Raw genomic sequence first — 9936 nt, forward strand, 5'->3', positions numbered from 1 at the left:
TCCAGCCGGCCCTCCCCAGCCCCAGCCTCACCCCTCCCCGGCCCGGCCTCACCCCTCCGCGGGGTCAGGGTCCAGCGGCCCCTCCCCGGCCCCAGCCTCACCCCTCCCGGCCCCGGCCTCACCCCTCCGCGGGTCAGGGTCCAGCGGCCCTCCCCGGCCCCGGCCTCACCCCTCCGCGGGTCAGGGTCCAGCCGGCCCTCCCCAGCCCCAGCCTCACCCCTCCCCGGCCCCGGCCTCACCCCTCCGCGGGTCAGGGTCCAGCGGCCCTCCCCGGCCCCAGCCTCACCCCTCCCGGCCCCGGCCTCACCCCTCCGCGGGTCAGGGTCCAGCCGGCCCCTCCCCGGCCCCAGCCTCACCCCTCCCGGCCCCGGCCTCACCCCTCCGCGGGTCAGGGTCCAGCTCAGACCCCACTCAGACATTCCCCCACAGGGATCCCTGGGAAGGGCAGCGTGCCTGGTTCCCACGGGCTTGGGAAAACCCCGCCGGACCTGGTTTAGCATAGAGCCTGGGGCGTAACAAGTTAAGCGGGGGATCCGGGCCCTGATGGCCTGGGTGACCCCTAGTGAGTGCCCGTGGTGCAGCAGAGGCACAGAGCACCAGCCCGGGGGCCCTGAGGCCAGCGTGGGGTGAGACCTGCTGTGGGGACGCCCAGCCCAGTGCGGGTGCTCAGGAAGGGCTTACTGAGCGGGTGAGCCAGGAATGCGCAGACCTAATACACGATCTTGGGAAAGGACGTGATTCCAGGCGGGAGGCGGGAGGCCGTGCACGCTAGGAGCTCCTGCTGTTACCTCCTGACTGGCCTGTGCTCTGCTGCTTCACCTAATCCCGTGGGGCGCTCACACAAACACGAGGTGGAGAATCATGCCCAGGCCAGTGCACAGGGTGTGTACCCTGCCGGCGAGGGCCCGGAGGCGAGCGGCAGGGCGGGGCCACCACGCGGCTTGCGTGTCGGTAGGAGCTGGATGCAGGGCCGGAGCTCCCGCCTGCCTGGGGCACAGCACACAGCAGGTGATCCCGTGCGCCTGGCGCCAGTTTCCACTTCTGCGCTCGCACTCAGCAATCAGGGTCTCAAGGACAAATCCTGGGGGAGCCCAGTGTGGAAATCAACTGAAGACCGGCGTCTGGAGGACACTTGGTTCAGTCCACGGATCCCGGCCAGCCCAGCTGGCAGGCGGGGTGACGGGAAGTCGGGGTGCGCAGCACTCAGTAAGCCCAGCCCCTGGCCCAGGGGTGGATGGTGGAGCCCGTGCCCCTCTGAACTAGGACGTGCATCTGGGGCTGTTGTCATGGCGAGGGCACATCTGTAGCAGGAGAAACTAGGCCAACACTGCGGCCTCAGTAGAATTCTCATCCGTGCTTGTGGAGGTGAATATTATGTGCCCACTTGACTGAGCCCTGGGGTGCTTAGATATCTGGCCAAACCGTTCTGGGTGGGACGCCCGGGTGGCTCAGCAGTTGGGTGCCTGCCTTTGGCTCACCACATGACCCCGGGATCCCGGATCAAGTCCCACGTCGGGCTCCCTGTGTGGAGGCTGCTTCTCCCTCTGCCTGTGTCTTTGCCTCTCTCTCTCATGAATAAGTAAATAAAATCTTAAAAAAACAACAAACAAAAAAACCCAAACCATTCTGGGTATGTCTGTGAAGCTGTTCCTGGATGAGATTAACATTTCCATGAGTGGACTGAAACAGGCTGCTCTGTCCTATGTGGGTGGGCCCCACGCAATCAGTTGAAGGGCTGAATAGCATAAAAGGTCCCCTCCTACCCATGCAGGCCCTGTCCCGCCCCATCCTTCTAGACAGGTGCGCAGGGCACAGGCGTCTGTGGAACGGTCTAGGGCCATGTGGAGGACCTCCAGGCCCTGCTCTGGGTGGCCACCCACCAGGTTGGGTGGTGGTGCTGGCATCCACGTGTAGCCAGGCTCCTGGGCTCCCTGTGAAGCCCAGCAGCTGGGGGAGCAGCTATGGGGCGGAAGGAGCCAGAAGGCGGCTTTTCCTCCTCTTTCAAGCCACAGTGCACCAACAAAGCGCCTGAGCAGCTGCCTTGAGCCCCGGAGCTGATGTCTAGAGACTGCCTGATGTCTGCTCCTGTCCCCCACAGCTGCTCCCACCGTGAGTGGGGGCGCACGGTGGGGGTGTGGCCCAGAGAGGTGGGCAGCCCAACCGCGGAGCCCTGGGGACGGAGTCCCAGCCCGAAGTCTTGAGAACTGGGGAGGGGAGGGGAGGCTCGGAGTTGCGGCCGCAGGAGCTGGGCAGCTCCTCAATGTGGGCGCGGGTGGGTTCCCAGAGTGTTCAGGAGGGGCCAGGTGGGGCGGGAAGGCACAGGCTCCCCCACCCGGCCAGGCCTGTGCTGTGTTGGGCTGACGTCCCAGAGCTCAGGGCAGATCTATGGCCGAAGCCAAGGCCTGGCTGCAGCTGCCTGCACCTGTCCGGAGGCGGACGCCCGGCGCGTTCCCAGGGGCTGGAAGCAGCTGCCAAGCCTGGGCCACTCCTCACCTGGCTCGGGTAGTGGAGGGGCACCTTGCCTCGGGCGGCCGCCACCCGACCCCGCCTGCCCTCCTCGCTCTCTGCATCGGGAAACACCTGGCTGTGCGTCCAGGGGAGTCAGGGGGCTCCAGGCCTCGGCCGGGTCAGTGAGGACCCAAGGTCGGCCGCTCCTCTGCAGAGACAGGCAGGGGCGACCCCTATTTCCATCCGTGAAAAAGCATTTATTTGGGCGGGGGGCGCGGGGCTGGCGGCGCGGAAGGGCCGCGGGAGGCGGGGGCCCGCCGCCCGCTACTCCCGGTAGTGGACCCTCTGGTGCTGGATGAGCTGCGAGCTCTGGCCGAAGGCCTTGCCGCAGGCGCCGCAGGCGAAGGGCTTCTCGCCCGTGTGCGTCCGCAGGTGCCGGAAGAAGTGCGAGCGGCCGCGGAAGGCCTTGCCGCAGTCGCCGCACTCGTAGGGCTTCTCGCCGGTGTGGATGCGCTGGTGCTCGATGAGCACGGAGCTCCAGATGAAGGCCTTGCCGCACTGGCTGCAGGCGTACGGCTTCTCGCCCGTGTGCAGCCGCTGGTGCCGCACCAGGTTGGAGCTCTGGCTGAAGGCCTGGCCGCACTCGCCGCACTTGTAGGGCTTCTCGCCGTTGTGGATGCGCAGGTGCTGCGTGAAGTGCGAGCTGTGGCTGAAGGCGCGGCCGCACTGGCCGCACTCGTAGGGCTTCTCGCCCGTGTGGATGCGGTGGTGCTGGATGAAGCCCGACCAGCCGCGGAAGCGCTTCCCGCACTCGTGGCACGCGTACGGCTTCTCGCCCGTGTGGATGCGCTGGTGCTTGAGCAGCAGCGACTTGTACTTGAAGCTCTTGCCGCAGGCCTCGCAGCGGTGCGGCTTCCCGCCCCGCGGGCCCCCCTGCCGCGCCCCGGGCCCCGAGTCCCGGCCGCCCCCCGGCTCCGCGGCCCGCGCGGGCTCCCCCGCCACCCCGGAGGCCCCGGGGGCGCGCAGCGTCGTGCGCCAGGGGCCGCTCTGCTGGGGGCAGGGCGCCGGGCCCGGGGGCTGGTGGCCTGCGGGCCGCTCCAGGCTGGCCTCCTGCCCAAAGCGGTCCCCACACTTGGGTCCACGGGGCAGGCTCCTCAGAAGGGTCCTCAGGGCCCCCCCGGCCTGGTCCACCTCGTCCTCGGGGCGGCGGGGGCGGGGAGACGACGCGGCCTGCGCGGGTTCTGCTTCCGAGTCTGAAACGACACACGGAGGGGCGGGTGGATCCCGGCGTCGGCCTCTCCTCCGCCGCGGGGTGCCGGGACCAGCGGGAGCGCAGACCTAGGTGGGCAAGGCCCCCACCGACCTGGACCCAGAGGGAGGCAGCAAAGCCCTCTGCTCCGAGGTGCCGCCCAGGCTCCTGGCAGGGACGTGGGGTGGGTCGCCCCTCTCCTGAGGCTCGGCAGCCTGGGCCGCCACAGGGCACTTCCAGGAACCAAGTCTAGGTGGCAACTGTCTCCCGGGCCGCCCCCCCCCACCCCGCCCCTCACCTCGACACCAGCAGGGTCTGCTTCCAAGGGCCCTGACCTGACACTTCTAGGATCTCCCAGGAAGGGGGGGCAGAGCCCAAGGGCTTTCCTGGGCAGGGTACGGCAAGGGGCTGTGGGGAGAAGGGGACGCAGACCAGAGCCTAACTTAGGGGACTAGTGCAGGCAGAGGGCCCAGGCCTCGGGGGCTGCCCACGGGCTACAGCTTGGGCTCAGCGGCGACTGAACAGGGCAGGGGCCCTCGGGGACAGAGCGAGACACTGTCCTGGCAACAACGGTGCCCAGCACCCAGGACGCTGCGTGGAGCCTGGCATGTGGCAGCACGGGTAGGTCCACCTGGGCAGGGACAGGGAGGGCTCCGCTCACTCACCTGGCCAGCAGGTATCTCTGCCAATCTGGACCTCCTCCACATCTTGGAGATCCAGGTCGGACAGCTCCTCCTCCTGCAGTGGCTGGGAGGGCACCTCAGGGCTGCAGCCAGGGGAGTCTGGGGGCACAGGGGACGGGGGCTCATCTCCCCCTCCTCCCAATCTAGCCCGGGCCTCGTTCAGCTGCCTGTAGAACGCCACCTGCTCCTCACGCCACGCACCTCCTTGCCCTCCTGCTGGTCCCATGCGTCCCAAGGGCCCAAGGGTCGAGGCACTTGGGGAGATGGGGGTGCAGCCATGGGACAGCCTTCCCTGAGAAGCCCTAGGGCACCGCTTGGCTGCTCTGGACTGGGGGCGGGGGTGTGTCCCAGCAAGAGCCACCTGGACCTTCCAAACGCTCCCAGCACCTCCCCGGGGTCGGGCAGTCCCAGGAACGTGGGCTTTCTGGCTGCGACCTCCACACATTCCCCTTCCCGGCCCCCCCGTCAGTTGCCACCATCTCTGAAAGCCCTGGGCGCTGGCTGGGCTGTGTCCTGTGGCTGCTCTTGGGGTGTCCCCCAACCCTGGGCACCTCCAGGGAGGCTGGGACGCAGCACGGGATAGGCTTGCCGTGCCTCAGGGGAGGCCCCCAGCCTGGGCCGCTCCTGGACACCACGCTGCTGGGGCGGGCCTTCCAGGGGGTGTTCATCTGGGGCCATGAGGGGTGTGGGGGGGTACTTTTCTGGCTGGAAGGGGTGCTCCTTGTAGGTGAAATGGCAGAAAAAGTGCGTGCTTGGACGTGGACACGGGATGGTCAGAGTTCAGCTCTCAGGTGCCAAGGCCAGGCACGCAGCTCCTCCCCAACCCAGGGGCCACACGTCCTTCTCCGTCATTGCTCCTGCCCCGACTGCCCTTCCTGCTGCAGACTTCCAGACCATTCCTTCCAGAACTTGCTCTGGAAGCACAGGCTCTGGCGGGCCAAAGTGTCTGTCCTGTTCCACAGCCCACCTGCCTAACTCCCTGCTCTGGAGGCCCGGGGAGGGGTAGCCTTGAGCTATCTGCTGGGTCACCTCACCCGCTCCATGCCTGCCCCACCCCCAGGGCCCAGGCCAAGTGCCCTGTGCTGCTCCCCTCACCCGCTAGAGCCAACACAGGGCTCCCCGCTCCAGGATGCCCTCTGCCCCCGACGCCCTCCAGCATTGTACCCAGCTAGAGATTTAGAAACTGGCTCTCGTGTGAGGTGGGTGTGGGAGATGATGGGACCCTGCCCGGGGAGGGACCCCAGGCTTCACAGGGCAGACCCAACCTCACCCACTCTGGTCTGGGAGCCGGAGGCTGGGGCTCCAGGGGGCCTGGCCTCACCAGCTGGAGGGCCTGGGGCAGGTTCCTGAGATGCTGGGGTCTTTCCTCTGAGGGGGTCTGTGGACCCGAGTACCAAGGAACCCACCAGTGGAGGAAACGAGGTCCAGAGGCAGCGAGAGGTAGCCTCTGTCCTGGAGAAGGGCTTGGTCCTGGGGCCCAGCTCTCCATGCTGGGCTGGTCTCCACGAGGACCGGATGAAGGCACCCGCCACTCCTCCCTCTGGCCCTCCTGCAGAGCCTGCTGGAGGCCCCACGGTCTCTTCCTCAGGATCCATCCTGGTTTTCCTTGCAGATGCACCCCCCTCCCCCCCTTTTCTGATCAGCACAAAAAGTGCTGAAGCTGCTGGCTGCAGCCCCCACTCCCTCTCACTGGGCAGGGCCCCTGGGCACTTGAGGGCACTTGGCTGTGACCCAAGGACAAAGCCTGGCCGTCCAGGCTCTTGCTGGATGAGGGGCAGCCCCAGTCTGCACTGGGTGAGGACCTGCATCCCGGGCACCAGTCTTCTTCTCCAGCAGAACTGGCCGGGTCAGCAGGTCTTCCAGACAGCCTCTCCCCGCTCCTATGTTTGCTGGGCGCCCTGGGGGGGGGGGGGGTGTTCAGGAGCCAGACTTGAGCCAGACTGTTGTGTTCTGAATCCCACTGGTGTCCACAGGCTCCTGTCTGGGCTTTCGTGTCCCTGTCAGGAACACGGGAACAGGAGGTCCTGCCTTGCCAGGCTGCTGTGAGGGGCCGCATGAGAACCCGGAGGTGAAGAGTGGGCCCCGGAATCCTGACTGCGTGGGGACGGAGGGCACAGCCTCGGGGGGAGCCCTGGGCAAAGCCCTGAAACCGCCCTGCAGGGAGAGACTTCTGTGCCAGCGAAGGCCTGCAGAGCACGTGCTCCTTCTGGGCAGCGCCCAGCTCCATGCCCACCCCACATCCCCAGTGTGGCCCACCATGGGGCCGAGCAGGAGGCCGGGAGCTGCTCCTGTTCCGATCCTGATCCGACTGAGCCACGTGCGACCTGCGAGCCTCACCGTCCTCATCTGTTAATGCCCTGACAGGGTGGTCACTGGGCTTCAGGATAACCTGCGCAGAGCCCTCGGCACAGAGCCCTCGGCACAGAGCTGGCGCGTCTCAGCTGTCATCACATCACTGTGTCACGCCGGCACTCACCAAGGGTGAGAACACCGCACGCAGAGCGAGCCCCACCCCCTGGGCTAGCTCTTTAGAACTCCCAGACCCTTGACCTGCTGTCACTGGCTCATCTGTGTCGTCAGCTGTGAGGAGTGAGGCCTGGGCTCCTGCGGCACGTGCGGCATGGTTAGAGCCCTGGGACTTCCTGATGGCTGATGTGAGCAAGACCCACGGGCATCAACCAGGCACTGGCTACTTCCATGCTTTTGACATCCTGAGACCCTGTCAGGAGAGTGGGACAGGCTGGCAGCCCCACCCCTGCAGATCCCTGGGGGCCCCAATCCAGACCAGCCAGCCCAGAACTCCGGATGCTATTTTCTGGGGCGGGGGCAAAGGCTCGCAAAGGGAGATGGGAGGACACAGGGCCCTGCACGGAGGCTGCTCTTCCCTGAACCCCAAACACAGCCCCGGGGGACCACGGGGAGCCATTGCTCACAAGGCTCGGTCTGCAGCCTCAACCACTGCTGCCCGCGGCCCGACCCCAGTGCAGGGGTGCAGGAGCCCCAGGGGCCAGCGAGCTGCCTCGAGTCCAGCCTGCAGTGCCGGTGGCGGGCGGCGGCGGAGGGAGCGCAGCGCAGGGTGAGTACCGTGTTGACGACCGTGCAGGTGAAGCCGGGCCTCGCCGTGGTGGGGTCCAGGTGTCCCTGGTGATGCAAGATTGACAGGGGAGGGGACACGGGGGGGCTCCTGACCATCCCCCAGGGTCGCCATCTTCCCTGAGGCCTGCTGAAGGTGTGCACACCTGAGACCTGGGGAAAGGAAAACCATGGCAGGGTGAGGGGGGCCAGGGCAAGGCCAGCTGCCCACCAGCCCCGGAGGAGCGGCGAGAGGGCCAGGGATGCCAGGGTGCCGTGTGGGACCTGGGGCGGCAGCCGGGCCACATGGGCGGCACCAGCGCCGCTGCAGGGCCAGGCCAGGCCCCGTGGGAGCGGGTGTGCGGGGCCCCAGCCCAGAGCCTGGGGCAGGCGGGGACTCCGGGGAAGCCTCCGCGGCGCAGGGGCCCTGGGGGGCCGGGAGGTGCGGGGCGCGGGGCTCCGGCCGCAACGCCGACGGCGCGCTGGGGGGCAGCGCCTCTCCGACCCCGCGCCGCGGGCCCCGGTGCCCGCTCCAGCTCGGTCGCACCAGTGGCCCGGTCCCACGTGACAAGGGTTTTCCCTGCGGGGCGGAGAAGGGCGCCGCGGGCAAGCTGCACCCGCCTCGGGGGCGGGGGGCGGGGCGGTCCCGGCCACCCGGAGGGCACCGGCGCCGCGGGGCGGGGCTGCGGGAAGGGCTCGCCCTCGCCCCGGGGGTCCGCGCGGGGGTGGGGGGGACCGGCCCCCCGCAGGGACGGGTCGGGGCGCCGGCCGGCCCCGCACACGGACCCCGCCGCGGCCCGCCCCACGGAGGCCTCGTCTGCGCCCCGGGGCGCCCACCCGCGACCCCTGGCCGGGCCGAGCCGAGGCCGCGGCGGGGCCGGGGGGACGACGCGCGAGCGCGGGCGGCCCGAGCATCCCCGCCGCCGCCGCCCGGCGCCCACTCACCTTCCGAGCGGGAGGCGGCCGCCCGCGCGCCGGCCGGAAGTGCGCCCGCGCCCCGCCCCGCCCCCCGCACGCACTTCCGGGCCGGTCTGGGCGCCGGAGGACCCCGCCTCGGTGGCGGGGGCGGGGCGGGGCGGGGCGGGGCCCGACGGGCGCGCCCAGCTCCGGGCGGGCGGCCGCGGGCTCCACCGCCAGGTGCCCCGGGCAGCGGCTCGGTGCCGCCCTTCCCCGTCGCGGGGCTGCTGCCGCCGGCCGGCAGTCGCTGCGAGCTTGCGGAGAACGGAGTCTTCCTTTCGGGGCCCCAAACACCCCTCCCGGCGACCCCGAGTTCCCGGGGCGTGGCCGGCCGGACATCCCCGAGCCCGCCTGCCCCGGAGCCGGAGTCTCCCCGCCCGCCTGTTCTGACGACCCTGAGCCCTGAGCCGGGCCGGCGGGCAGCACAGGGCAGCCAGGGCCGCGGGGCGGGGCGGGGGAGAAGCTGGGTGGTGGGGCGAGGAGGGCCCGGTGCCCGCGGGCAGGCGCCGCCGCCGCCTCCGTGGGGGGGACGCGGCCGAAGCCCGGGGCGGCCGCCGGACCGCGCTGCTCCCCTCCGCCGACCTGATGCCCGGCCCCGGCCAGCAGCCGGGGTGCCGCGGGGAGCAGGGCAGGTCCCGCCGCAGTGGAGCCCGCATTCCTAGGGTGCGGGGTGCGGGAGAGAGCACCCGACAAACGGGAACACGGCTGCACCCACGCCGGCGTAAGCGCTCCAAGGAAGCACACAGGGAAGCGCTTCGTGGTCCGACGAGGGCTCCCTAAGCAAGCGACACCGGAGGAGACGGAGGAGAGTAGGGCAAGCTAGTCGCTAGAGGGAGGAGATTCAAAGCAGAAGGAAGAGCATGTGCCAAGGTCCTGAGGCATGAGTGTCCCCAAGTGCTTGGAAGAGACCAGGCAAGCGGGGGGTGTGGTGAGGGAAGGAGAATGGGACAAGGGGGGCAAGCTGTCTTGAAGCCGATTAGGAGCCCGGATTTGATCTGCACCAGGAGCCACTGAGGGTCCTGAGCAGGGGAGTGACGCCTGATGCACATTTTAGGATCTGTTTGGGGAGGCAGGAGGAGGCAGGTGGTTTAGAGTGTGGGCTGGGTAGGGCCCGTGCTGGGGACCAAACTGACACTACCTGCTGTTTGCTGGGATGTGGGACACGACAACGTGGCGTTCGGGCTGGAGTGTGGCGGCTGGCCCACTTTCTGGGATGGGGCAATGGCCACAGCTGAGTTCTGTTCTGGACACATGGCCCCCGACGCACAGAAGTGGCTGGGGTTTCGCCTCTCCCACCCCCTCCTCAGTCTCCCCTCACCCCCTCCCGTGTGGCCCTTCAGCGGGGTGCCAGATGCCTTGGAGGCTCGGCTCCCGCTCTTCAGCCTCAACAAGCCTCCTGTCAAGTGTCTGGGTCTCTGCAAAAAGCTGCCTGGCCCCTGGTTTTGCCGCCCAAAGCCCTGGCCCAGGGCACCACTCCTCTGTCAGCCCTCAGGCGTCTCCCCATCACCTGACTGTGCGGGGACCTTG

General features: G+C 69.0%; 1 protein-coding gene across 4 annotated transcripts; it reads right to left on the reverse strand.

Moving 5' to 3' along the window:
- Positions 1–2187: 2187 nt before the first annotated feature.
- GLI4 (GLI family zinc finger 4) lies at positions 2188–9899 on the reverse strand. 4 transcript variants are annotated; one of them, XM_041768564.1, is made up of 4 exons: positions 8398–8821; positions 7314–7626; positions 4363–4479; positions 2668–3701 (listed from the first exon to the last, which is right to left on the reverse strand). In XM_041768564.1, the coding sequence occupies exons 1-4, from the start codon at positions 8746–8748 to the stop codon at positions 2773–2775; spliced, it is 1710 nt and encodes a 569-aa protein (XP_041624498.1). In that variant the 5' UTR covers positions 8749–8821; the 3' UTR covers positions 2668–2772. The 4 variants fall into 4 exon arrangements, 3 of the variants coding, with proteins under 3 accessions (XP_041624497.1, XP_041624498.1, XP_041624499.1); XM_041768563.1 differs by lacking the exon at positions 4363–4479 and having other exon boundaries at positions 2188–3701; positions 7465–7626; positions 8398–9899; XM_041768565.1 differs by lacking the exon at positions 8398–8821 and having other exon boundaries at positions 2669–3701; positions 7465–7597.
- Positions 9900–9936: the final 37 nt, after the last annotated feature.

Source organism: Vulpes lagopus, chromosome 9 (assembly GCF_018345385.1).
Source record: "Vulpes lagopus strain Blue_001 chromosome 9, ASM1834538v1, whole genome shotgun sequence".
NCBI lineage: Eukaryota > Metazoa > Chordata > Mammalia > Carnivora > Canidae > Vulpes > Vulpes lagopus.